At 53.3% G+C, this 26,522-nt stretch overlaps 8 protein-coding genes across 8 annotated transcripts; 4 read left to right on the plus strand and 4 right to left on the minus strand.

Moving 5' to 3' along the window:
• Nucleotides 1-453: 453 nt before the first annotated feature.
• RPL29 (60S ribosomal protein L29) lies at nt 454-861 on the minus strand (the record flags this gene model as incomplete). Its single annotated transcript, XM_053182215.1, has 4 exons — nt 454-489; nt 557-704; nt 734-785; nt 855-861. 4 exons carry the CDS (start codon nt 859-861, stop codon nt 454-456), a joined length of 243 nt encoding a protein of 80 aa, XP_053033798.1.
• A 595-nt stretch (nt 862-1,456) lies between these two features.
• COL26b_009488 (uncharacterized protein) lies at nt 1,457-2,591 on the minus strand (the record flags this gene model as incomplete). The annotated part of the gene is made up of 4 exons (XM_053182216.1): nt 1,457-1,586; nt 1,633-1,870; nt 1,952-2,508; nt 2,569-2,591. The coding sequence occupies 4 exons, from the start codon at nt 2,589-2,591 to the stop codon at nt 1,457-1,459; spliced, it is 948 nt and encodes a 315-aa protein (XP_053033799.1).
• Nucleotides 2,592-4,377: 1,786 nt separating this feature from the next.
• COL26b_009489 (uncharacterized protein) lies at nt 4,378-7,142 on the plus strand (the record flags this gene model as incomplete). Its single annotated transcript, XM_053182217.1, has 3 exons — nt 4,378-4,605; nt 4,687-4,739; nt 5,489-7,142. The coding sequence occupies 3 exons, from the start codon at nt 4,378-4,380 to the stop codon at nt 7,140-7,142; spliced, it is 1,935 nt and encodes a 644-aa protein (XP_053033800.1).
• A 7,309-nt stretch (nt 7,143-14,451) lies between these two features.
• On the plus strand, nt 14,452-15,425 carry COL26b_009490 (uncharacterized protein; the record flags this gene model as incomplete). Its single annotated transcript, XM_053182218.1, has 4 exons — nt 14,452-15,012; nt 15,069-15,097; nt 15,152-15,244; nt 15,329-15,425. 4 exons carry the CDS (start codon nt 14,452-14,454, stop codon nt 15,423-15,425), a joined length of 780 nt encoding a protein of 259 aa, XP_053033801.1.
• Nucleotides 15,426-17,834: 2,409 nt separating this feature from the next.
• Nucleotides 17,835-18,887, plus strand: COL26b_009491 (uncharacterized protein; the record flags this gene model as incomplete). The annotated part of the gene is made up of 1 exon (XM_053182219.1): nt 17,835-18,887. One exon carries the CDS (start codon nt 17,835-17,837, stop codon nt 18,885-18,887), a length of 1,053 nt encoding a protein of 350 aa, XP_053033802.1.
• A 1,546-nt stretch (nt 18,888-20,433) lies between these two features.
• On the plus strand, nt 20,434-21,508 carry COL26b_009492 (uncharacterized protein; the record flags this gene model as incomplete). Its single annotated transcript, XM_053182220.1, has 2 exons — nt 20,434-21,185; nt 21,316-21,508. 2 exons carry the CDS (start codon nt 20,434-20,436, stop codon nt 21,506-21,508), a joined length of 945 nt encoding a protein of 314 aa, XP_053033803.1.
• A 482-nt stretch (nt 21,509-21,990) lies between these two features.
• Nucleotides 21,991-22,393, minus strand: COL26b_009493 (uncharacterized protein; the record flags this gene model as incomplete). Its single annotated transcript, XM_053182221.1, has 2 exons — nt 21,991-22,216; nt 22,374-22,393. The coding sequence occupies 2 exons, from the start codon at nt 22,391-22,393 to the stop codon at nt 21,991-21,993; spliced, it is 246 nt and encodes an 81-aa protein (XP_053033804.1).
• Nucleotides 22,394-23,299: 906 nt separating this feature from the next.
• On the minus strand, nt 23,300-25,226 carry COL26b_009494 (uncharacterized protein; the record flags this gene model as incomplete). The annotated part of the gene is made up of 3 exons (XM_053182222.1): nt 23,300-24,361; nt 24,415-24,636; nt 24,759-25,226. 3 exons carry the CDS (start codon nt 25,224-25,226, stop codon nt 23,300-23,302), a joined length of 1,752 nt encoding a protein of 583 aa, XP_053033805.1.
• Between the last annotated feature and the right edge of the window lie 1,296 nt (nt 25,227-26,522).

The raw sequence follows: 26,522 nt of genomic DNA on the forward strand, positions 1-26,522 counted from the left end.
ATTTGGTTTTTACATCGTATCAATTGCGTATATGTTGCGAGCCAAGTTGACTAATATTCGATTCGATTTCCGTGTAATCTACAAATGCAAGAAGCGTGGGTAGGCACGTCGTAGGATCTCGCAACTTCACGACAGTGTAGCCTGTCCTTCACTCGCCCACGTCCGACGTGTGCTTTCTCGAGTAGAGTTAGTCAGCCAGCAGTATGGGGAGCGCCGGGTTCTCGTCCGAAGCACAGTTGAGCTGGATATTCGCGCTGACTCTCTTGAACCACTTGGTAAAATACTGGACAGAAAAGGTGCACAGGTAAAGGTTCAAAGGCCGAGGTTGGATCGTGGTTTATTGATTCATTTGCTGGCTTGAATTTTCGCCAGTTCCATTTAATTCCCTATGCCCCGTTGCATCGTAGCCATGCTGTAGAAGAGACCAATACCCATGAACCCAGCGCTACCCGTTTATGCCGTCTCGCGCTTGCCCTCCTTAAGCTCCTTCTGTCGCAGACGTTAGTACTTGCTTTCACGATTACAAGATGGGTCGAATCGTAAAGGGGAGGCGTACGAGGGCCTTCATGGTGCCGTGCAGAGCATGACGATGGTTGCGGCGGAACTTGGGATCGGTGCCCTTCAGCGACGGGTATCTCGAGGTCTTGGGCTTCTTGATGCTAAAGGCAGAGAAGAACTCGTTAACATCCAGAATGTTCTCCTGACTGCGTCGGGTGCAGAGGTTCAATCATACCCGTTGCGGTGCGCCTTGCGCGACTGGTTGTGCTGCGAGGAGTTCTTGGACTCTGCGATCAAAACATTAGCAAAACTGTCGATTGGGCAATTGGTGTAAGAACAATAGGGTCACTACTTACTGGCCATTGCTGCGGTCGTACGGTGCCCCTGACGTGATGGAGAGATCTGGAGTGTCGTCCGTGGAAGTTTGGGTAGCCGGAAAAGGTGCCTTTGGGATTGTGGGCAAAAAACAGCAGCCCTAATTTTGTGGAAGTACGTACCTGCCGCAAGTGGGGCATCGGTGCAGACATACCTTACCTTACCTAAGGTAAGTAGTTACACAGTACACTACCTCTCGACCTGAGCATGGACCTATCGTGTCCCACCGCCAAGCACTTGCGACACGTCGTTATGAATTCAACCAGAGAGAGACAAGTTGCGCAATTGTAAGTCTATCGTTCTGACACATGCAAGTCCTCCTAACACGCCACCGCTTGCACCGGCGACAGCCAGAAATAACCACAGAACAAAATAAATGAAAAAAGACGACCACAACGCGAAGATAAAAAGAAAACCCTCAGTTGCACTGTTTGAAATCAGAACTGCCACTCTTGCGTTGTTGTTGCCTCTAGACAATGCCAAGTGCTGCTCATCCACCTCCAGTTCTACAAGCTCATCGGTACGAAGCATCTATATCTTCAGCGGCCGCTTCGGCCGCCTGTCTAATGATACTGACCATGCCTCACCTTGCAATGAGTGGCTTTATCGATGGAACATTACCAGCCGCTGCAGCAGTCTGCGCAATTTTCTGCAGCTGCTTGGCTCGCAGGTTCTTGAGATAACGGAAGAAAAGAACAAATAAAAGTTCCATGCTGTCTTCTATTAGCTTGGTCTAGGCTGTACTGGATGCTTACATACCGCTCCTTGGTCATCATGAGGATGCCTTGCACGAGGAAGCCCTTGAGGATTTGAGGGCCAATGCCCTTGAAAAGACCCAGGACACCTTCGCGCTCGACAATGAACTTCATCACCTCCACAAAACTACCGAAAGGCTTGCCGTTTCTCTCGGGAGGGGGCCTTGACTGCAGACCAACTTTGGCAACAATCAAAGGTTGCGTGGTGATGGTGGCCAGCGCTTTCGACGCGGCTCCCAAGACTAAAGATACCGAGTCAGCTTGGGTCTGGCAGCGGAGATGCACACGAGGTGTAGCTGTAGTCAATTGAATGGGCAACATACGGAAGGCTTCCCATGGTTTCAAGTTGGTTTTGCCCGGGAAGAAGGATTCCTTGAGTCTCTCGTAGGCACCGTACGTAATAGCAGGGTTGACGACCAGTACCAAACTCGCCTTCAACCCCCTCCACAGTCCAAATACGCCATCTTCTCCCTCTACGACTTCCCGAGCCGTATCGACAAAGCCCTTGCGTTCGGTCTTGCGCTGGGTCTGCTGGCGAGTGGTAATAACAGCAACAGGTATTGTGCAAAGCTGAGCGACAGCGCCAGCGACCGCGCCGAGACTCAGCTCAACCAATGTCGAAGGTGGTGCAGATGTCTTGGCAGAGCGCAGGTAGAGTGTGCGGACAACAGAATACCAGTAAAAGTAGGCAAAGTTTGTCGAAGCGACACCGAGAAGGGAGCCAGCCATACCCGAGTAAAGGCCCTTAACACCGTCATCCGTAACGATCTTGCTGAGAGCGTCCCAAGTAGAAGAGTAATGCGGCTCAGTGGGCTCGTTCGACTCGGACTTGGTTGTGGTTGATTGCGACTTGACTTGGACCTGCAGGCGCGTCTTGACGCTGATTGGGGAAAACACGGTCAGCTAGGATAGGACATGAGAGGCAATTGAACGATCGAACCGAAAGCAATTGGGGCCAGGCATGGCGACGGCTGGGTTGGATCACACGAAGGTATCGTGAAAAGAGATGCAGCAAGGTGGGAGAGGAGGTTTTCTCACATGTCAAGAGGATACACCAACGTATTGGCTAATACGGCACCGGTGGCGCCAGCGACAGCTTTGCCCCATGGTGATAGATTCGCCGGCTTGGATTGAGCACTCATGGCTGTCTTTTACCTCCAAAAGCGGAAGGACGGTACACTGGCAGGCAGGCGGACGAGTTTGTCGCGACAGGCACCTCAGGGGGACGAACAGTAGGGCCGCGGCAAGGGCCTGAGGTCGTCGGCGTCGGCGATCCGCCCCGGTCGGGATCCGAGGCAGAGCAGGCGGACGAGGCTAGAACAGCGGGCGATGAGGAAATACAAGTACCTCCCGCGAAGTTAGTAAAGGGTGATATGACAACAACAACGACGACGACGACAAATCGCAACTAAAGCTCACTGAGGGCCTACGGTCAAGTTGAGTGCACAACGCTGGTCGAGACGAAGGGTCCAGGCCAAACTTTAAGGGCGACAAGCGTGCGCAACGGCTCCCCATGACCCATGGGTGGCTATGACGAGCTGCTGGGCCGGGGAGGTGTGTCGACTTGCGCCGACGACCTCGGCCCTTTGAGACTGGGACCCTGCCAGCCGGCGGACCAGCCAAGCTGTGTTCGGCTAATCGGTGAGGTCACTTGGGGGGGGGAGGCTTCGGCACATTACTTAAGCATGGATGCAATGTGGAGTGATTCGGAATCTACGCCTACCTAGCTTCCTAGGTTACCTAGGCACTTGAAGGAGTCTCGTGGCATGGAACATGGACCGTCAGTGAGACAAGAGAGACGGCTGGCTCATGGGACGAGACCACAGATGAATGAGATGCAGCCCCAGTCGCCGGAAAATCCCAATGGTTCAGCACTTGGAGGCCTGTCTCGACGAGTCTGACTTCTTTCAACCTAAGATAAGGTAAGCAAGTCAGTAGCTGCAGTAGAGCTACGCACGCACAGCAGAGATATGCCTTAAGCAAAGGTGTCTGTCGGAAAAAAATATGTGCACAGTGACCAGCCAGCAAGCGATTCCGGGCAGGCGGTGCGCCGCGTCGAATTATTTCAATTCTCTCACTCATCTATGCATGCTTCGAAATTAGCAGCCAAGGTAACATGATTGAATTACTCTACTCAACCCACTACGGCCTTCATCATCACTACTGTACTTGCCGCTGCCCTGTGTCAGGTCTGACTGTTGGTTTTGCTTTGCACAGCCTCCATCCGGCGCCCGTTCCGCTAAGTCCGTCTCATCCCACCAACCCAATAACGGGGCCTTCCCTCACATACGTAGATTCCTGTTACCAACCACGCGCCTACGTCCTCAGGAAACCCCTCCCCCGCGCAGACCCTTGCCATCCGTAAGGTGTCGGTCGTGCCCTGATCTCCCTCCCCTCGAATCAGGATCAGATCGACAGCTGACCGCAGAGCAAGAGCAGCTTGACCTTATATTCGAGCTGGAATCACAGTCTCATGTCATGTGTCTGCAATAACCTCGCTGCTGGCTGGTTGATGCTTAATTGCTTGCCTCTTCGCTCCAGGATCTTGGAAGCCTTACGACCTGCCTCATTGAACCTGCTTCCTCCCGCACATCGGCGAGCTTGGCCATGCTGCCTGCTCAGTCGGCACTATGGAAGCAAGAGCTCTTGTGAGTGAAACATATTGGAGTTGTCCCACACCGACATCGTTGTCTCGAAAATACGATCTGCTGACCAAATACGGCCCGCGGTTTAGAGAGAAGAGGCCCTTATGGCCAGATCGACAGGCCGCGAAGCGCTGAACCACGCTATTGCTGCTGCCGATTTGTACATGAAGGCTGCAAAGGAGACAACTTCGCAGGCTGACCGCGGCCGCTTCAGGAAAAGCTGTGAGAGGCTCATCGCCCATGCTGAGAAACTAAAATACAGCCCGGTCGCTATAGCTTCTGACAGCCTGAGCGGGACCGGCTCTTCCTTGGCTGGTAGTTCTCGCTGCCAGGTACGTCAGATTCCTACTGGGGAGCGTACAATCCTCCTTCGATCATCTCGTCTGCATGGCAACATTTTCCCTCCGTGGCAGACCGACCCTGCCGACGACGTGTTCAGCCCATCTCAGGGTATTCAAATCTTCACGTGAGTGCCATAGACCTTGAAGCCAGTCTAGTCACGTCCAGGACCGACTTGCGTCGTTTGATAGCCGGCTGCGTCACTCACACCCAGAACCCAGAGACCCTGCCGACTTTACCATGTCAGCACGTCAAGAGGCTATTCTTGATGGTTGGAAACGACCGGTCGAAAAAGCAATATCAGGCTCCGTAGATGATTATTTTATGGGCACCAAAGGTGAATGCGACCTAGTGCAGGACATTACAACCGATTGCTCTGTGGTAGCTAGCTTGTGTGCTGCCATGCGAATTCTCCTCGGCAAGAAACACTCTGTGGGTACCATCTCGTGTGAGCGCAAGTTAACTTGCTGATCGTGACTGGCCATATAGATACTCGGTTCCATCATGTTTCCATTCGATCATGACATGGGTAGACCGAGAATCTCGAGCAACGGAAAGTACATTTTTCGGATGCACTTCAACGGCTGTTTCCGCCAAGTCGTAGTTGACGACCGGCTTCCGGTCTCGCGGAATAATCGTACCCTATTCGTCGTGGACCGTCTGAACCCGAATCTTTTATGGCCAGCTCTGATGGAAAAGGCCTACCTCAAAGTACGCGGAGGTTATGACTTTCCCGGTAGTAACTCTGGCACGGACTTGTGGGTTCTCACAGGTTGGATCCCTGAGCAGCTTTTTCTGCAGAGGTGCGTAAGAATTCTTTCAAGACCGTGGTACGGTCAGTAGCAGCTGGTGAGGATAGCTGACGAGGCGACCTAGTGAGGACGTTGACCTCGAAGGCAAGTGGGAAGAAATCAAGGAAGAGTACCATGCCAGCAACCTTATTATCACGCTTGGTACCGGCCGCTTGACTCCTTCTGAGGAGGATGCTCTCGGTCTCGTAGGCGAGCATGATTACGCCGTGCTCGACATTGACAATTCACTATCAGCCCGTCGTCTTCTGGTCAAGAACCCTTGGTGTGACGGGCTCGTATGGAAAGGAGTGGGTTCTTTTGGGCTGGCTGAGGCAACGGCGAGCCTGTCATTGTCCAAGGCACATGTCTCCGTTGAAACTCAATCGCCGGAACACTCTCGCCCTGTGGGCTCTTTTTGGATATCCGTCGACGATGTCGCCCAGAACTTCGAGTCCATGTACCTGAACTGGAATCCGGACATGTTCACGCATCGACAGGACCATCATTTCACATGGCGCGTTCCGTCACAGAACATGACATCCTCATTAGCCTACAATCCGCAGTACTCTGTGAGATCTCGAACTAATGAGACAGTGTGGATTCTACTGAGTAGACACTTCGCAGATGAGGAGCTGGAAATTGCCCGAAAGCGATCTGCTTCACTAGCTGCCGTATCTAGGCAGTTGGGTTTCACCAGCATCTTCATATTCGAGAACCAGGGCAATAAGGTCCAAGTCAGAGAGGGCTATGCGTATCAGGGGCCTTACGTTGACTCGCCGCAGACGCTGGCCAAATTCCAGCTCCGCGCTGGTAAGCCGTACACCATTGTCATGGCCCACCAAGACCTGCCACTGGAAAATTACACCTGCACTTTTACATTATTCTCCAGAGCCTCGTTGGAGGTGAAGCCTGCTGAAGAGGAAATGAGCTACTACAGGGAACTGTCGAGCGCATGGACTAGGAGGACTGCGGGGGGCAATGCGTCTTCAATAACGTACTCGCAAAATCCCCAGTTCAGCATATTCATTCCTCGAGCAACGCCACTGTCAATTCTCCTCTCCTCGGCAGATCGGGAGGTGGCTATCCATGTCGACCTAGTCTGGGCACACGGGAAGAGGGTCACTTCCATCGGCGTCAAGGACGTCGTTGCTAGCTCGGGTGACTACCGAAGAGGGAACGCCCTCGTACAGGTCCCACTAGTAGATCCGGGCACCTATACAATCGTCTGCTCGACCTGGGAACCAGGCCAGCTCGCTGACTTTGGGATGCGTGTGGGATCACACGCTGAATGTCAGGTTCAGCCCATCCTGAATGATGGAGCTGGCCTTCTGCGCATTCGAACGCCGACCTTCGTCTTCGGTGAAGGGGAGGAGCAAAGGAGAGCGCTGGTGACAGTATCAAGACTTACCAGAGCGCAGGTTGTCGTACGCTGTCCTATATTGACGGGACGCCACAGTCAGCACATTCCAACGACTGCTGTTCGCGTATCTCTCGTATACGGGCGTGGTCCTCAAGAATCGGTCCTCACGGTGTCCGGAGGTGGCGAGTTTCGGGAGCTCACCATGGCGGTACGGACACCCGAGTTTGACATTGAGCCAGACCGGCTCCAGCATGATCAACTGTGGATTGTGATCGAACAGCTTGGGAGTCGCCAGGGTTTCCACAACATTGAAGTTGAGTTCCTTAGTGAGAACGTAGTCCAAGTCGGCAACTGGCAAGTCGTGGACGGCCTGAATTGAGAATTTCTTCTATCCACCAGGAGAAACAAGCATTACGGTTTGTGAGAGAGCTATATGTACTAGCCATGAACCTTGTACATGATGCCATGTGTGTTGTGTGCGTGTTCGGCCATGTTCCGACGATATGCGCCCATCCCGGAGGGAAGAAGAGAGAGATGGATGCTACAATATGTGGTAGTTTAAAATCGGTAACTTGGAGGATGCCATGGTGCTTGTAATGGTTACTTTTGTTACGATCCCCAAGGATGCTTTCGCAAGAGAGTCTGGGGCCCGGCGTGAGGTAGAAAACTAGAATGACGAAACTAAAACCAAGAAACAAGGCAGAACGTGACGCGACGCGAACGACTCGTCAATGTGGTATATAGTCCACCGCAACGCCAGAAACCCTTTGGATCAAGACAGAACAATTCCCGTCGTGAACTCGTGCCGTGCCAACTTAATGGGCCTCATGATCCGTACCAAGAATGCCTCCCTCTTCGCAAATGAACAACGAAACGCGATAAAACTGGCCAAAAACAAAATCTCCAATCGCAAATTCGGCATCGTAGCCCGCAGCTCCGTGGGCTACAACGAAAGCCCCTATTTACAACCAATCCGGTCATGGGCCCAAAGCCTGATCTCGTCTGGCTCGATATGGAGCATCAGAAACCTAGTGGGAGGAAGGAAAGAAAAAGTATTTACGTGAAGTATGAATCAGACTCTGTCCTAGTATGTTAAGCAGGCCCTCCTCTGCGCCGTCTGCCGCGGTTGGGCCCATCTGGCCGCTGGGAAAGGACCTCCCGTAACAGCGGGTCATCTTTGTCTTTGTCCACGTGATGGACTCTGACATGTCTTTAGAACATGGTTAGACAAATAAACCTGTAAGACGAAGGGAGAAGACCGAAGCGCTGCGTTACAGGGTTATCATACCTTTGCAAATTGTCTGGTCTCGGGTATTTATGCTCTCGATCCGGACAGAATGGACATACATATCCTGGAGAGTCGTGCACAAGCCCATGTCGAATCATCTCATTCTTTCGCTTGAAGCCTTTCCCGCCCTCACTGCGAGGACAACCCTTGACGGAACAGTAGTGCGGTCGGGCAGAGGAGTGGACGTTGGCATGCGAGTTCAGAAGGTACTGAGTCTGGAACGGCGCAGCGTTACATCCAGTGAATGTACATACGTATCCCGCCGGAGGATTCGTGAGACCGTCGATGCTCATACGATCTGCTACTGAATTTGCTGGTGTTGATGCGGTTTGGTCGGTACTAGGGGTTTCGGCTGTGCCGCTACTGTAATCGGCGCTTGGCCTATGCGGCCCGCCACCACTTGACGAGGAATAGTAGTACGGGCTTACAACAGGAATCGAATGTGCAGGTGATGGAAGTTCCCTTCGGAAACCTTCATTTGGTGAAATCGGGGGAGAGGCATGTCCACCTGGCAGACCGGCTAAGGACGGCAGCCGGGGGAGACTTGCAGGAGGCGATCGTGGAAAGGAGGGTGCATGGCGAGCCGGGCCGATGTCTTTGTCTGGACTCATGGCTGATTCTGTTAAACGTTTGAAGTCACCTAGTTGTGCTCGTATGGATGGCAGTGGGCCATGGCCACCGCCATCCGACTTGGGCGAGTCCAATAGAGGAGGTAGCCCTCCAGGGGCAGACTGAGAGGGGCTAACCGGCGACGTGATATCGGGCTTGTGCAGTGAAGGTCCCGCGTGTTGAGAGGGAAGTTTGTCCCCAATTGAGTACACAATTGCGGGAGCAGCGAGACCCGGGCGCTCGTCACGAATGGGCAGTTCTCGGCTGCTTATCCCCACGAGCGTCGTCTCATGTTGACCTCCAGTCCCATCTTTCGAATGCAAAGGCTCGTGCTTCGCTGTCACAGCAGCAGCGACAGCAGCAGTCGCGGGAGTCGGCGTCGTAAAGGCCGCTAGAGCACCGGCAGCCAGGGATTTCAGATCAAAAGAATCGGGGGGTGGTGGGCGGTTCATGTCGCGTCCAGGGGACTCAGGTGAAGAGGAATCGTCTTCGGAGCCGTTGTCAGATGCCAGTGGCTCCAGGGCAGCAGCGTGAGCTATTTCTGGCTGTCTGCCGTTTCCAAGATGAGCAACTAGCACGGCATCGCCCTGAATGGGTTCGACCTTGCGGCGACCGTGAGGTGGTTTTCGATCGGAGCTGAAAGTGGGCGGAGGGCTGGGAGAGGGCAACAGTTTGGGACGATGAGGCTGCATCTGGGGACTATCGCGGGGGAGAACGTCATCGGGGTCGTAACAATCGGTCGCAGATGGTTGGCGGAAGGAATTTTGAGTAGCCGACGCAGTCATAGTTGTCGCGACTGAAAAGGGATGTGGCTCGCGGCGCAGACGGTGTTACGCCGCCATGAGGGAGAAACGGGTCGAATGCGAGCGGCGGCGGCAGCGCAGAAGTAGCAGCGCAGCACCAGTGGGAGCGACAATGATGAAGCCAAATACGCACGGTCTGTTGCGCCGATGAAAGAGATTTTGCTCAAAAGGCTGAACGCCTTGTTGCCGTCGTCGTCGTCGTCGTCGTCGTCGTCGTTGTTCTCGTTGACAGGTTGATCTATTTGATCTGTTTCCAAGGCGGCGGTTGCTGGAATTCGAAGGGTGCAGCGAAGGACGCTGTTATCGAGGCTGCGAATGACGATGCTGGCCTGACCGTCGTTGGGGGCTTGAAGTCGTATGGGTATGCGTCGCGGATTCGGCCACGAAGACAGCTGTCGCCGCCGTCGTAGGCTACGGGAAGTATGCAGCCGTAGATGTCGTCCAGCTTCTTCTTCTTGTGGGCTAGAAAAGCAGTGTATGAGGGGAGGTGAGTGAGTATGGAGGTGTGCCGGGAGTTAGAGGATGGTATGCGGCAGCGGTTGGTTGTCAAAAACGAGGTCGGTGTGGCCTAGTAGCAGGGGGTGTGGGGGAGATAGTGATCAGGAGTGAGCGCGCCGGGGTTCAGTCGGGGTAGCTGGGCAAGAGCGTCGTTTTTTTTGGCAGATAAAAGAGGGCGCCCAGGAATGTGTGGACGGTAACCATGCAGATGGGGTATGGCGGACGAGGGTGGTCGGAGGTGACGAAAGTGAGGTGGAAGAAAGCGGGCAGCGTGGTGGTCAAATTGAGAAGACGTCTGTAAGGCCCGGTAGATAGCAGTATTGTTTAGTGAGAAGCGTTGACGGTAGAACAGCGAAAAAGGACGGCGATGCTTCCGTAAGTAGGCAAGGCCGATTCTTAGAACGATGGTGCGAGAAGGTTGGCAGGTGGGCAGCCCAGTCAGGTAGGTAGGTAGGTAGGTACCTTGGCCTTTGACCTTTGACCTTAGGACCTCAGGTCAGGCTGGTCAGGCCAGGTAGGTGAGTCGAATCGCCGGATCTCGAGGTCGATGTCAATGTCGAAGTCGCGGTCCGAGGTGTAACTGCGGTGGTTGTCTGTCGTTTCCTGGGCGCGAGTTTCGGGGCAGCGCTACGGCAGACCAGCCAGACGAGTGTTAAAAAGGAGGAAGCGTAGAGCCGGGACGATTATTCGCAGGTGTGTGTGTGTGTGTGTATGTGTGTGTGTCTTTTCTTGTTTTGTCTGACGATGGTCCGATGGTTGTGTCTTTGAGAGGCAGCACTGGTTTGCTTTAGCGCATAATCTCTTGGGAGTGTATGGGAGATACGCCCAGTGCCACAGATAGATTCGAGGGACCGCGTGACCCCAGTGATGGGGAAGAAGGGGACGTGGAGTCCACCAGACGAAGGCACACGAGATGCCGTGTTCTCAAGTGAGCAGGGGTGCGGGAAAATCAGACATGGGGATTGGGGGAAACCAGGCGGCGTGGACGTGGGAGCGATAGTGGGAGTACCTAGCATGCGTAGTAGGGACATGGACGACGTGTGGAGTTGGGAGGTACGGATACAAACATGAGATGGGGAAAGGAAGGGTCTGCTGCTAAGAACCTGGGGCCGCACGAAGCAGAAGGTGCCTTGCGAAGTTGCGCTGTCAGATGAGGCTAAAGCCATGTGCCGCAATGTATCGGTGAAGAGAGTCGCAGCAGGCCTTGGGGGCAAAGCTACCTGCAGATACCTTCCATGCCTCGCCATCCTTCCTCTGCCCTACGTTACCTTGCCTTGCCTCACCAGCCGCCCGCCCTGCCTCGCTGCTTTTGTCCTCCACCCCTCTAAATCCAGTCGAAAAGGAAAGCCCTGCTTATGGAACGGATACATGGCAGGTCGTTCTGTCCGTCATCTGGCTCCTTATGCAATGGTACCAATCACAACTTTCAGCCAGGAGCAAGCGGCACTACCTTGAGAGAGTGCTAGATAGGTAGCTGGCGAAATGGTAGGGTGCGCAAGGAGGAGCAAGCGTCGCACCCCTACGCCTGCGCAATTGGCTGGATCCTTGGGTCCCTGATTGAAATATGCTCATGCCCATATTCATGCTCGTCTTGGAGCGGGGAAGGCAAGATGGGATGGAACCTTAGGGCTTAGTTACCTGGTAGGTAGCTGCCATGCTGTCGCAGTGCGCGGCATCCTGCCGTGCTGTCTTCGGGGTGGAATGGAATAGAATAGAATGAGGATTGGCAGCGAGGGCGCAGTGAGGGGAAGTCGCCTGCGCGGAATATGGGATACTTCGTACCTGAAGTGAAGAAGTAATTAATGGTGGTGCTGCTAGAGCTGGAGTTGGAGCTGGAGCTGGAGTTGGCGTCGGTGCCAAATAGCCGCACCCAAAGCACTGGATGGAAAACGGGATGGAAGTGGAGGCTGAAGACAGGGATTTGCCGATGTACTCGTAGGTACTGCCTGTAGGCCAAGCCTGGCGTTGCCATACCTAAGGTAAGGTAGGCAAGTGCCAATCACGACGGACTTGCCCATAATCATAACATCTACTGCATAGTAGGACATTGGCGCAAACTCTGTTTGATGCCTTGTCTGCCAAGCTGTAATGTAGGTGCCGATACTGTAGCTACCTTATATGTGAACCGTTGCTGGCTACCCATGATTGGCGATAGTTACTTACCACAGTCCCTCGACTGGCTGACGGGCACCATGAAGTTTGTGAAGTCCCTAAAGTCAAGTAGCTTCGGCACAGCACGAAAATATACCTGATCTACCTTACATGCACCACAAGGACAGTATCCGTGGGAGCCATCACCACCGCCCCCGCCATCTCTTTTCCTGTCTCTCTTTCTCCCCCTCCTTCCCTTCCCCATTTCCCCACCCGTCCCTCTCTCCAACAGTGACGGGCCAATGCAGGGTAGGAGCAGAAGATTTCTTTTGTTCTGTGATTGGCCGCTTTTGCCGCGTCCGTCCAATTGCGATGCTGACAGCCAGGAAGATCCACCGCAGACCCGCCGCTGCCCGCGATGAGCCCATGCACTCGAGCCGCTAAGCCTCTAAGCCTCAATCCATTAGGCGGATCATCCAAGGGGGAGCCTGTCTATCGTCGCTTGATTGGATAGCACCAAAAAGCCAAGAAACAGACCCCGGTCGTCTCTTCGAGGCTGGGGTTGGCCTCCTGCGAGCTGGACGAGTCACGGTGTTGACGTGCCGCAGTGCCAGGTTCCAGAGCACACAGAAAATAAGATAATATACCTAGGTACGGACGGAGCACGCGCTCTGCTCTGGGCACAGTCGCCCACAGACCAAGGGCTCTCCGTTTTTGTTCCGTCTCCACGTTGAGGAGCGGTTGGATCCAATGTTACTATAATTCAGCGCAGGTAGGGAGAGTGCTCACTCACTGCTGGACTGACCAGGCCAGGCCAAACTCGATACCAAATTTCGGCATCACCCCGCGTTTTTGTTTAATTAGATGCAATCCCTCGTTCGGTTTAAAGGGGGAGGAAGGGGGAAGCCTCATCCAGGTATCAAGGTCCGCCGCGCCGCACCTGGGAGCCCTCTCGCAACTTTTGAACCACCTTACTAGACAAGAGCTGGCACAGGAGGGGACGACCGCCGGCTTTGCGCCTCACCGCCAAGTCCGTTGAACTGGGCTGGCTCAGGCACGCGGTCTCAGTCTCGGTCGTGCCCACCCAGGACGCCGTTCGATCGCGCACAATCTCACCCCGGACTACTTCACCTTACCTGCCTGCTGCCTTACCCCAGACGGGGATTTCTTCAGCGGAACGACGGCTGCCAGCCTCGGGTTCGTGGAATCAGTATCTGTCCATTTTTGCCTTAGGTAAGCACAGGCCCAATACTATGTCTCTTCCCCTCCTCTTCTCATTGCCTGTCAAGGTTACCTCGACTTAACAGCCGGTCTTTCCCCCTCATTAATATGAGATGAGCCTCAACTTGTGACCTTACTCGTTTCCTGCACTATATCATAGAATACCATGCCATATTCTCATGCGTAAGAGAGTTCATTAGCGATGTCTTCTGCGGTATGTATAATGGCTTATCGGCCAATATTAGCAAACTCCTGCCAAGTCTCTATACGTGAACAACGCCCGTCCTATGCCACAGTCTTTCCCTCCTCTATTCATCAGCAGACGCACACGGCTTGCACTTGATCTGACCTTGCTGCCTCAGTCTCGCAATTTCTGTGTTGATACCTTAGTCTCCCTGGCGCCGGTCATTTGAGTTCATCATGGCTGGGTTTCTCGAGATAGTACAGAAAAGACTGTGCGCAGAGTCCGCTTTTGCACAGTGATGCCCTACTACCGGGTGCGATAACGGAGCCGAGGCGAACTGCAACGTGGAGGGGAGAACTGCAACACGCCACGCACCATTCTAATAACCATCAAATTGGCCAACAGCCTCGGCTCAGTTACTCATTCGTTATTGCTATAATTTGGCATACTCTTGATCAGCCCGACATTCTCGTCTCATGGTGAAGCCCGCTCTCCCTGACGTATCGATCTGCTCCATCCATTTCCGACCCCGCAATGTCAGCTGCCGGTTCCATGCTCGCCGTCGTTTTCAACGGCCCCAAGAATGTTTCTGTCGAGCGACGGCCGATTCCTACCAGTCAGTACAGTGGTTTCAAACCGCCGGCTAGTCAATATTGACAACCCGATAGTCCAACATGAGGAGGATGTAATCGTCAAAGTGCAGATGACGGCGTTGTGTGGCTCGTAAGACGCTCTGCGCCTCAATCAGCATTGCGCTTTCACCATTCAACTGACAGCGCCCTAGGGAACTGCATGTCTTCCGCGGCCACCAGCCGTCCGATACCGGATTCATCATGGGCCACGAGTTTACTGGCACAGTTGTGGAAAAGGGCCCTGGTGTATCTTCCCTCGAAATTGGTGACCGGGTGGTGACTCCTTTCACGGCCTCTTGGTCAGTTCTGACAACCCTTTCCACCCGTGGACTTCGGAACTGATAGAACCTCTCTTGCCCAGCATGAAGTGCTTCTACTGCGACAAAGGCTACTCATCCCGTTGCGTCAACAGTAAGTTGTTTGGTTGTCCCGCTCTCGATGGCGGGCAGGCCGAATATGTGCGTGTCCCTCACGCCGATGGCACCTCCATGAAGGCCCCAGGCACCATTTCCGATAGGGCATTAATCCTGATGGCCGACATTTTCCCGACTGGTTTCTTCGGTGCGAAGAGTGGCTTCGCCATGCTAAAGGATAAGGAGAGGCTGGATGCTACTGCTGTTGTGATCGGTTGCGGCCCAGTCGGTCTTTGTGCCATTATTGCCGCCCTCGAGTATCGTCCCAAGCATCTTTTTGCCATTGACAGTGTCGACAGTCGCCTGGAGTTGGCCAAAAACTTGGGCGCGGAGCCCTTGAACTTCATGACAGACCGTGCCGGAATGGAGAAGCGGATCAAGGAGGTGACGGAGGGTCGTGGAGCTGATGTTGTCATCGAGGTTGTGGGCCTCTCCCCTGCACTGAGGACGGCATACGATGTGGTTAGACCATTTGGCGTGATCAGCAGCATTGGCGTCCACAACGCTGAGGTGAGTAGCCGATATCACACGACACATACTGTATGGCGTGCTGATCGGAGACGCAGATACCGTGGAACGGAGATGAGGCGTATAGGTAAGTATAGTCAACCCGACAGTGAACCCGCATATGCGCTGATGCCTTCGAAAGCAAGAACCTGCGAGTCCAGATGGGGCGCTGCCCCGTGCGATCCATCTTCCCAGAGGCTCTCGCCTTGCTGGAGAAGAAGCAAGACAAAGTTGGGTAGGTCAAGATTGTGCTGTGTTTGTCCGACAAGCCTTGCAGGGCAAGAGCGTCATCCTAGCTTCGCAATCTGACCGTGGCCAGATTCATGTTCGACCGCATCATGCCTTTGCGCGATGCTGTCGAGGGATATGCGCTATTCGACCAGATGAAGGTCCAGAAGGTAATCTTCACGCCGTGACCAGGTCGCTCGAGCCGTTGAGTTACCGGCAATGGTGCCACTTCGGTAGGTCCTTGGGTGTCACCAATCTACCGCTGCCAAGCTGGGTTGGAATGGACAGAATAGAATGCCGGGAGAAGGAAACAAAAGTCGGGTTGGGTGCGGTGCAAGTCTTTAGTTTTGCCTAGGCTTCACGATGCCTTCGTGCATGAGATAGTAGGAGACGGTCGAGTCATCGTGAACGACGGCAAGCAACAATCTCTTTCGGCGACCTGCACCACGCCAGTCTCTGCCCGAGGCTGCATCTGAAATATTTGCCGAGTGAGCCATGCGAGGTAGGGCATCGATGGAATCAAAAATGGTTGCGAACGAGGATAACGTCCACTGTTCGCTCAAATGAACCGGTAGAACCCACTCAAACTCTGGCGCTTGGCTGGGACGTTTTCCTGTGACTTGTTCTTTCTCCAGGATCTCAATTTGCTCGTCGGGATGGATATAAAGCCTGGTCGGCGGGAGACCGGTGATGACAGGTCGTGGGCGAGGTCGACCATCATCGTGAAGTTGCACTTCAGTCCAGTCATGTTGGTCCGTGAGGTTGCTGAGCACCAGAGCGGTCAAGTCGAGAAGATGTTGTTCAACAGCCATACTGAGGTACAGCCCGTGATGGGCCAAGCGTCGTGGATGGGCTTCTGTCGGAATGGAGTTGAACGCGATCAGAAATGAGGCCAAGTAAACAACGATGACTGATGAACTGTACTCTGAAGAGTTCTCAAGGTTCTCAGCCCGTTGTGGGTTGTTTGGTTGCAGTAGTATCCACCAATAATCGCATACAAAACTTAGTAGACCGCAAACTATAAGGTATGCATGTACCGCGGCGATTTTTCGATGATCTTTGGTAACAATATGGACTTGAAGGCTCGCCCCCCTTCCAAGCCCTAACCAATAGTAGACAGATACCATCGCGCAAGTTTTTTTTCTTTTTTCTTCTTCTTGTTTTTACCCCGTGCTTTTACCTTCGATGTCCAGTTCCATTCGGAGCTACGAGGGCAGGAGTCTCGGCTCAACCGGCCTAGACCTGCCTAGCTGCATTGCCGCATAGGTAGTGAACCGCGGCGCTTGGGTGCGTACATAGATTTTGGCAGGCCAGTCATCGTTTTCAGCCGCTTTTCCGTCGGGGGCACTGGGAAGATGAGACAACGTGCAAAGGCAAGCTTAGGCAAGGGCCACTGGCGCACGCTGATTGAGTACTCGACCAACGAGGGCTTCAATCTGACCTGCATGAAAGACTTTCCGAAGGAGCCTCAACGGTGCCTGCCAATGGCTACTCTTCAGTGTCTGGCGCAAGCGATGCGTTTGTTAAATGGCCCTTTGTATCTGTAAACTGAGTACAATTGATCGGGGGGTTGGCATGTTGTCTAAGAGATGCAATGTTTACGTGTTGATTGACTAAAATTCGAAACTCCGAAATCACAGAAACCCTAGAGAGGAAGGAAAACGGGGGGTACATAGAAACAAAGAAGGAGCAATGTAGAAAAGACAAGAGAAAAAAGCAAACTTGGAAGCGTCTACGGCTTTAGGTGGCATAGCCTTCCTTGCAACGCTACGTAATGGTCAGGCTCTAGACCAACCAGCGGCCGCTGAAATGTTTGAAGAGGATGCCTGACCTCACCGCGCAGTTCACTTTCTGTAGCGGGATAGCGGGCGGGCTCTCGGAGCATTCTGAGTGTCGCATCACGTACGCGTATTGACGTAACTGACCAGACATGCGACGGCTATTTGCTGGCTCAGCCAGTCCCTGCAAAGCTGGTGCTTGAGCACGTCGTTTCTGCCGCATGGGCCAATCTAGAACGGCCTGCATTGTACGCCCAGGGCACCACCTCATCATAAAAACCAAAGTGCCATGAACTGCCACAGCGCCACCGCTTGAGGCCCGTCCCCTCAGCCCCTTTCTCGCTCTCGCTCAGCCCGGCTCCACAAACTCTTGAGCTTTGCCTCAGAGACCAGACGCTTCGCGACGCTTTGCCAAATTGTTCCGCACGATAACTCTTTCATGTTCAGCCTGGAGATATACCCTTCTTTCTCCTTCCTCAATAAAACCCCAAGCCAAGCCTTTGTTTTGTCAATTGCCGTCGCACCACATTATCCCAGATACCCTCCCTACCTATCCCGTGCTTTATTTTCTACCTTTCTGCACCGGTGATTTCCTCTTCTCCAGCTTGGTCCATCTATCGCGGCACCACCATCGTCACCACCCCAACTCCAGTACGACACCTCCTCATATACCGAAATATCGACTTGTTCCGAGCGGTAGACACGCCACAGGATAGTTTCGCCCATCGCGAAATCAGAGCAAGAGTTGACCTCGTCGCGAGGTCCTGCTTAAGTTGACCACGAATTTGACCCACGAACCGATATCCGTTCAAGACAGACATGTCCCAACCAGCGTCGTCGCTGAACATCGGCGAGAAAGAGAGGAACGTTCCTTTAGACCAGTCAACAACAGATTCAAAGGCATCTTCCGAAGTCCAAAAGCATGCCGATGACAATAAGAAGCACGGTATCGAAGGCACAGAGAGAATCCCTACAAATGCAGCTCAGGCGACTGTCGCCACCGCCGAGAAGGATCTGTACGAACCCTACGATAATGGATATCACTTCCCTCCCAAGCACAACTGGAAACAATCTTTGCGAATAGGTGCGAAGGCTTTCTGGAATTACACGTGGACACCGATCGGCTTCTTCGTTGTTCTTTATGGTCTCAACGTCGTTGCATGGGGTGGCATGTTGTTCCTTTTACTTTGCAATGCGTCGCCAGCCATGTGCTACCCAACATGCAACGATATCAACTCCCCACGTCGTAAATGGGTCGAATGGGACTCACAGATCGTCAACGCTTTGTTTTGCGTCACTGGTTTTGGACTGGCACCTTGGAGGTTTCGCGATCTGTACTTCCTTCTTCAATACCGCGTCCTCCGCAAACCAGAGGCACTTTGCCGCCTGGCCGGCATACACCGCGGTTGGTTTCGACTTCCAGGCTCCGAAAAGCTCCCGGTAAACGTTGGGCCGGAAACAGTAATCCAACTCTCGGACGACCGGCCACTTCTGCATATTCCGCATCCCGAGAAAGCAATCCCAAACCCCCCATTAACAGGTGTCAGAGCGCCACCCACCGCCATATGGAAGATGGACTTTGTTATCTGGTTCAATGTGTGGAATACGTTTCTGCAATGCGTTCTATCGGGTTTCATGTGGGGTATGAACCGTTACAATCGGCCCAGCTGGGCCACGGGCTTGTTCGTCGCTCTGGCCTGCATCGCCGCTGCTACGGGTGGTCTGATGATGTTCCACGAGAGCAAAAAGGTGAAGAGCATTGAGGGCGTCCCAGTGAGTAAAGATGATCAAGAACGGCTGGCGAGGGACAAGGAGTTAGGCATTCAACATTACAACAACATCAGGGATAAGCCTCCCAAGGAGAAAAAGTAAATGTGGTAGTTGGTCGTAGTCTTCCTCCAGTGCCACGTAAAAAGCACAAATACAATATTCAGTAATGCTGCTAAAATAAAGTAAGAATATCTGTTTGAATATCATCAAAAGATACTGAGTGCGACGCATCCCAAGCCTGGTGACAACGCGGTGGGATTGTGCGTCAGATTGTGGGTCATGAGTATTGGTCTTGACTTCTTCGTACATGGGACAGGGTACTTGTATCATATCACTGCTCGTGCCAAGAGCCGCCAGGAACTGAAAACTCCAGTCATTAAGCACTCACGTCGGGATGGTCTGGTGGCACGAAACATCATCTTGGATGCGCCGGGATTTATGTCGGAGCTAACCACTGCCAATGTCGGTTTGCAGCTTTGTCTAAGCCTCATGTGCGAATGCCGAATGAATATGTAACGCATGCAATACAAGACGACTGACTACTGCTTAACAAGAAAGTCTAGGCAATGGAAGTGAACAATAGTACCGAGACTGGATACGGATAAGAGCTAGCTAAGCTCCCTTCCAAGGCACGATCACAGATGAGAAATACCAGGCTTGCTGACTTTCCTAGAATGTCAGGCATTGGATTCATGAATACAATAGAAAGTGCGATCTCTCCATCTTCACGCCTTCTTCAGAACATCCGATGCAAACACCTACCTTGGGTCACATGGGAGGTCCACGGGTTCATGCTGCGACAACGGCTGTGGGGATCCAGCCCGCCCTGATAAGCGTTAGGTTACCTTGAGGCACCGGCACTAAGGGTCAGGTGCCCGAGGGTCCCCAGGTAAGGTACCTGCGTTGAGGTACCTTTACCAGACACCTTCCCTGATGAATACGCCGGAGGTTGGTTCCTACGGCGTATGCTCATTATCCGTATGTCCATTGCCATCATAAGATAAGGCACCCAGGAAGGAACCTGAAGGGTACGATTAGGTTCCCTGTTCACCTGCACTCCGCGTTCCACATCCGTGTCCCGACGGCGCCAGTTTGACACGACCTCTTGCTCAATCGTCCGCGCCCTGGGATTCGCAGAGGCTGTGCAACCATTCCGGTCCCCGTCCAACCTTCAGTTTGTCAGCTACCAACCTACCTTGACATCAGGATCCTGACCTCGACCAACATTGAGAGCCGGTTGTTCACCTTCGCCGTTGATAACCAGCAGCCAACTTTTCCCCCGTCTCGCTTGACATCAGCCTCCGCTCCCTCTGCGCATCTGCCGCACTTCATTTGCCGTCATACCGAAGCTTATCCTGGGCACGCTTCTTTCAAGTGATCCAAAATGGCATCGCGGGCTCTCGTCCCGTTTCTCGTAGCTATGATGCTATTGACGGGTGTTTGCAATACCCTTCTTACCAAATATCAGGCAGGTCCATCCCCCAAAGTTGATCCTTGCCTGAAAGCTAATACTCCTCCTCAGGATATGCAATGTGTCGCAAACTGCGACTCCAAAGACCCTTCAAAGCGATCCTACTTTAACCAGCCGGTCCTCCAAACGGCGCAGATGTTTGTTGGTGAGATGGGCTGTTGGTTGGTAGTAGGGCTAATGAACTTCTATCGCCGATTCGGTCCTGGAGCATCTCGCGAGGGATACGAAGCTGTAAATACCAACGACACGGACGACGCGAACACTGCACTTGTTGCGAACTCTGATGGGAGACCGAAGCCGCCGAGCGACGAAGGCAACGGCGCCATCCTCCGTGGTCCTCGTATCCTCTTGCTGGCACTCCCTGCTGTCTGCGACATTCTTGGGACAACATTGATGAATATTGGCCTGCTCCTCGTTGTTGCCTCGATCTACCAAATGACTCGCGGCGCTCTTGTTCTCTTTGTTGGGCTGTTCAGTGTCATCTTCCTTCGCAGACATCTCTATCTCTTCCAGTGGTTATCTCTTGTGGGTGTTGTTTTCGGTGTTGCCATCGTCGGCCTGGCCGGCGCCATCTATCACGAGGACAAGAACACACAGAGTGCCGAGGACGAAGGTGCTCCGACGTCCAACGCACTGCTCTCTGTCATCGGTGTGTTGTTGATTGCTGGAGCCCAGATATTCACAGCGACACAATTTGTGCTAGAGGAGTGGATCCTCGAAAGATCAGCCATAGAACCCATCAGGGTTGTCGGTTGGGAGGGTCTATTCGGCTTCATCGTTACAGTCATTGGCATGATTGTCCTGCACCTCGCCATCGGTCGCACTGACGCTGGTCGTAATGGGTACTTTGACATGGTTGAAGGCTGGAGGCAGCTCACAGAGAATCGAGCCATCGGTGTGTCCAGCATCCTGATCATGATCAGTATCGGGTAAGCTTCTTCTTACCATGCAGTATCGGCAGCTACTAACATCATCGCGATCAAGTGGATTCAACTTCTTCGGGCTATCCGTTACGAGGAGTGTCTCCGCTACTTCCAGATCCACCATCGACACTTGCAGAACGCTCTTCATCTGGATCGTCTCTCTCGGCTTGCACTGGGAGACATTCAAGTGGCTGCAAGTCGCTGGTTTCGCCCTCCTCGTCTACTTTACGTTCCTCTTTAACGGCATCGTCCAGCCCCCTTTCAAGTTCCTCGTCCCGGAAGAAGAGGTAGAGGAGTTGTTACCGGAAGACCCTATCGAACACCAGTAGGCTTGTTCGTACAATATGTCTCACTCACATATTTTGTGTACGGCACCGCAACTACATTTACTACAAGATAGTGGGGGGTTTTGGTCCGATGTCTAGATGCAAAACAGTGGCGATGTAGGTGATAGATGGGGGCCCTGGGCATAGCTTCGTGGCGTTAGGGCATCATCTGTATTGAGTGAACTACGAAAGAAAGAATGTACGTAAATGTCACACAGTTTGAGAGGAAAAGTGACTAGTGTATTTCGCCCGATGTATGATCCCACGCGTGTAGAAGTGACGCCAGGCATGCGGCCTTTGACGCGAGAGCTAATAGCTGGCAGGCGCCCGAGAAGAGTCATCTCCGAAAACCTCAAACGCCACCCAAATGCAGCATGTCATACAAACTCCAAAGCCCCCTTGATGAGAAAGAAAGAAAGAAAGAAAAGACCCGCATGGCTCAACTGTAGAACATACCGATCAAGGCAGATATCATAAGGTGGCGGTTAGGTGACGTTGCAAAGCAGCTCAGCCTCGAGGATGAACTTGCCCTCCTTGTATTTTTCAGTCGCCTCGTATGCCTTGTCGTACTTCCAGCCAACAGTCTCCTTGCACTGCTTGCAAGTTATATCGCGCACAATGTGGCGTCCAGTCGTCATGTTTCGCTCGCTCGGCTCGCCCGTCTCGATGTTGACGACGGTATTGAAGAGGTAGGCTTTCCCATGCTGGCCTCTGAAGTTCTGGTCATATGAACATTTGGCGGTTAGCGCAGGCTGGCTCAAAAAGATCAGAGGGGAGGGGGATGGGTCCTGTTGATCCTCCTACATGGCTGCCTTCATCACGCCCGTCACCGTCTCTACACCATGTCGGGCAGGGAAGTCGCACATACCCGGCTGATGATATCTTCATGATTTGAAAGATGTGCTTTGCACGTCTTGCAGCCATAGACCTTGCTGCTGTTCAAATATGTGTTGTACGCCAAGCCCATTGTATGAAGCCTCCCTCTGCGATGGCGATGGGAGGCTGGGAAAACTTGGTGTAGTAAGCTTTCCACAGGTGCCGTCAGTGTTGCCGAATCCCCAGTGACAAGCCCTTCTGAAGGTTGCCAGTGTTCAAGAGAATGCCTTGCAATCTGCTGTGGTGAAGGGGCGAGGAAACAACTCAATATGCTCCAGACCACAATAGAGGTAATGTGAGAATAGGCAAGTTTCGAGCAGGTTAGCTGACGGCGCAGACAGGCTTGGAAGAGAAGGATGCGGGGGAGGGATTGCGATGGAGAGGAAGGGATAGATGGAAGGCAAGGAACCAAACTGGGTAAGGTGCCTAGTCAGGTGGGGATGGATAAGGATAAGACAAGAAAGGATGCATGTACCCAGTGTACCTATTTTGTTGGCAAGTGCACCCTCAGGCAGGCGCCATGTGCTGAAGCTAGGTGGTCAAAGCAGTGCACCCTGATTCACGCTTGGGGTGCAGTTGTTACCTCATCACCGACTTCCCACATAGGCTGTCCAGCACAAATAACGCTTGCCAGCACTGAAGTAAGATGCGTTTGGTGACATATCTAGCGGCTCAATGCCGTCTCTCTTCTGAACTACCCTACATACAATCGCATATCTACACAGCCTTCGGTTGAGAGCTCCCTATATGTACATTGAACAGGATCCAGCTGAGCCTTTCCCGCCTGACTCGGATCTTTGTCGTCTCAGACTTGGGCTGTCTGTATGGCCTGACATCTCTTGCTTTGGGCAGGTTCCTCTTGTTCGTTGTTGATTCTCAATTGTGATACTAGAGGTTTGCACAATCATATTTCTCCTTCTACCACGAGAAGGCCTCTTCGTTGAAGTCAATGGCGGTATCATGCTGGCGATCGCGGACAGCGCGGCGGACCTCGTCGCTGAGGGCACCTGGGCCACACACGCTGATACCCATAGTGCCGATCTGGGATTCCTGCTCAGCCCGGATGAGCGTCTCGATGTTGGGGCGGCCAGGAAACATTTGCACAGTGGCCGACGGGCTGTGAATCTCCTTGGTTGAACGAGGGCGGCTGACAAAAAGCATGATACGGAGAATGTCACGGCGCTTCTCCATAGCCAGGATTTCTGTCATCCAAGGACGAATCCACTCGAGATGTTCGGGGCTCTGGATAATCCAGACGAGAACCACCTTCCGAGCAGCGACCATTCCGTTTGCGTAGCCGGCAACGAGGTCACGTACGTGGGGAACCTGGTGAGTGATTCCAACACCACCAGCAAACAGCATGACAGTGCCATATGAGCGCATGCCGTGGAGACCGCCGTAGGGCCCTTCAATCATGCAAGACGTTGTCATGCGGCCATCGGGGCATGCTGCGGCCTTGCGGTAGAGTGTGTCGGTCATTCCAGTACGAGCGCGGATGATGAAGGACATGGTGGTTTTGCGCATGGCCAGGATATCCTGGCGGTTGAGGGACATCTTCTCGGCTTGGGGATCCTCAGCCTCTTCGGCCCAAGCCACGGAGAACGGATGTGACTGCCACCAACTCAGGGAAGGCAGGTACATGTAAGCATGCTGGCCTGGACCGAAGGTCCAGGGGCGGGCCATCGTGACGGTCACACGGCATGCATTGCCAGGGAGTGCTTCAACAAGTGCCTTGCTCCCTCCATGGCCCACGTTGCCGTAGAAGACACGGGCAGCGCGCCAAACCCGATCGCCGGCCCAGAAGATGACAACAGGCCACAGGTACTTCAGTTGAGGCAGAGCCTTCATCTGCAGGTGATACCAAGTTCCAACGACCGCAGCGATAGCCAGCAGAATGTGCAGCAGCTTGAACGTCTCGTAAAAGGCATGGCGGATAGGGCTAGATGCCTGAATGCCAAGGGCGACAAAAGCACAGGTTGCCTGTTTCACTGTCAGTTCCTCATGTAACACGCCTCTGAGGCCATTCCACTTACGACAAAGCCGAAGAGTAAGAAAGGAACGGCGATGATGGACTGCCAGCCAGACTCCCAGCTGGAAGTCTGAGCCTTGTTGGCCCACCAGGCTAGGGTATGGGTCACGGCCTCCAGAATGACGATGCGACCGAACCAACGGTGCAGCAGATTGAAGGTGTCAAATGAGATGCCAAGCAGTTTGATCAGGGGGTTGTTGCGTCCAGCCATCAAGAACAAGGGAATCTACATTTAGTCAGCATGTCTTCAGCGGATAAATTTGTGTTTGCCTGCAAGCAAGCAAGCAAACACACCCTCACCCCGTCCCGCCCAAATACCCGGGACAGACCATGAGAATCAGCACGCACCATGTTAACGACAGCGAGGGTCCCGGTCCTGTTCCGAAGCTGGCTAGCCGCAGCAGCAAATGAGCCAGCGAAGGGAATGTTGATGACGCAGAAGGCAATATTGGTGCCTAGGTAGCCGGCGAGGAACAGCAGCTGCAGACGACTGGGCAAGGTGCCAACGTTGATGGCGCTGCTCATCTGAATTTCGCGGTTGTGGCGCTTGCTGAAAATGGGGGCATAGAGAACATTTCTCTTGATCCAGGCGAACTTGGAATCGGTTTCGACGAAGTACCGTTGATTGTCGTTGTTGAGGCAGGCGACAGTACGTACGTATTTAACGATGACTGTCCAAACTCTCCAGATGATGACGGCAGCCGAGGTACAGGCGATGATATAGTACAGGTAGTTAGAAAGGGCCTTGTTTTCCAGAGCAGCGTTGATGGCTGCCTGTTGAGCCTCGGGCGACTGGGTGCCGCCACCGCCAGCCATGTCGACGGATTCAGTTGGGTCGACGGATTCAGTTGGCGGGGAAATTGATGACACACAAAGTCCAAGAGTGAGGAAGTCGTCGATTCGTAGTCGTTGCGACGTCGTCTTTCCAGTCCAATATCGGTCAGTCGTTGTCCAGCAAGATCGCAGGCAGATATCGGAGAATCGAAGGACGTCGCAAGTTGGTACGTTGTGTTAGAGAAGACAAGAAACCGTGGGTAGTGGCGAAGCAGTCGTGGACGTTAAAACCCGAGTAGACAATACGTTGATCGTTTGTTTGGTGGTCGGAAATATATCGAAACCGGTACGATGGGTACTTCCTGACAATAGCCTTAGGAAAAGTAACGTCGAAAGGTGCAGTCAATGCAGGGTGCCAAAATGACAGCAGTCTGGGAAAAGAAGAAAGAAAAAGGACGTCTTGATAATCGACGTCACGAGCCCAGGCGTGAGAAGGGTGAGGGAAAGGGAAGGACAAGAAGAAAATTTACTCGTGATCGAGCTAGCGGGTGAGCCGTGTAGGGAGAGAGAAGAAGAACAGAAAATGAAGTAGCGAGATGGCAAGTGAGCGCAGGAACGGTGATGTAAGTAGCAAAAGCAGACCGGACGCCGTCCTTTTTTTTTTTTGTCGCGGCCCGGGGGGGTGGGGGGTCTGACTGCTAAGGTAGGCCGAAATCGACGCGCACTCACAGAGCGACACACTGGGCTACCACCATCTACTGCAAAGGCAAGGAACGGCAAGCAAAGCCCTTCAGTAGTTGCCGAAGGGGTGTACTATGTACGGTATAGGCAAGTGGAGAGGTGTGCGAACTGATACGAAGACCCTAGTCGACAACGACTAAAACACCATTTTTACACTGCAAGAGAGGATCCCGGATCCACTGATGTGGGCATCCCCAGATAGATGGAAGGGGATCACCTTGCCTGCACCCACCTGCCTTGTAACTTACTGTTGCTGCCCTATTCGTACACAGTAGTACTGCAGAGTACTTACTTACTTACCTTGTAAATGGTCGGGTCCATGGAGAACAGTCATTCGTTATTGAGGCGTCCGGCCGGCAGCTGGCCTGGTTCACTGGCTCCAGGTCCCAAAGGAGACGACCGTCCTCATGACGCAAGTTAAGTCGAGACGAGGCGCGGTCGCGGCCCCTGCAGGGCGACGCATGGCAGCGCAAGGCTTGACAGGGTGCTCGGCAAGGGCGCCCGAATTTGTTCGCAGGAGCTCACTCACCGCGTTTATGCCAGGACTGCGCCGTATACACTCACACACAATGAGGTTGCAACTGTGACAGTCGTTCC

This window comes from Colletotrichum chrysophilum, assembly GCF_026319265.1.
Source record: "Colletotrichum chrysophilum strain AFK26 chromosome Unknown scaffold_92, whole genome shotgun sequence".
NCBI classification, from domain to species: domain Eukaryota; kingdom Fungi; phylum Ascomycota; class Sordariomycetes; order Glomerellales; family Glomerellaceae; genus Colletotrichum; species Colletotrichum chrysophilum.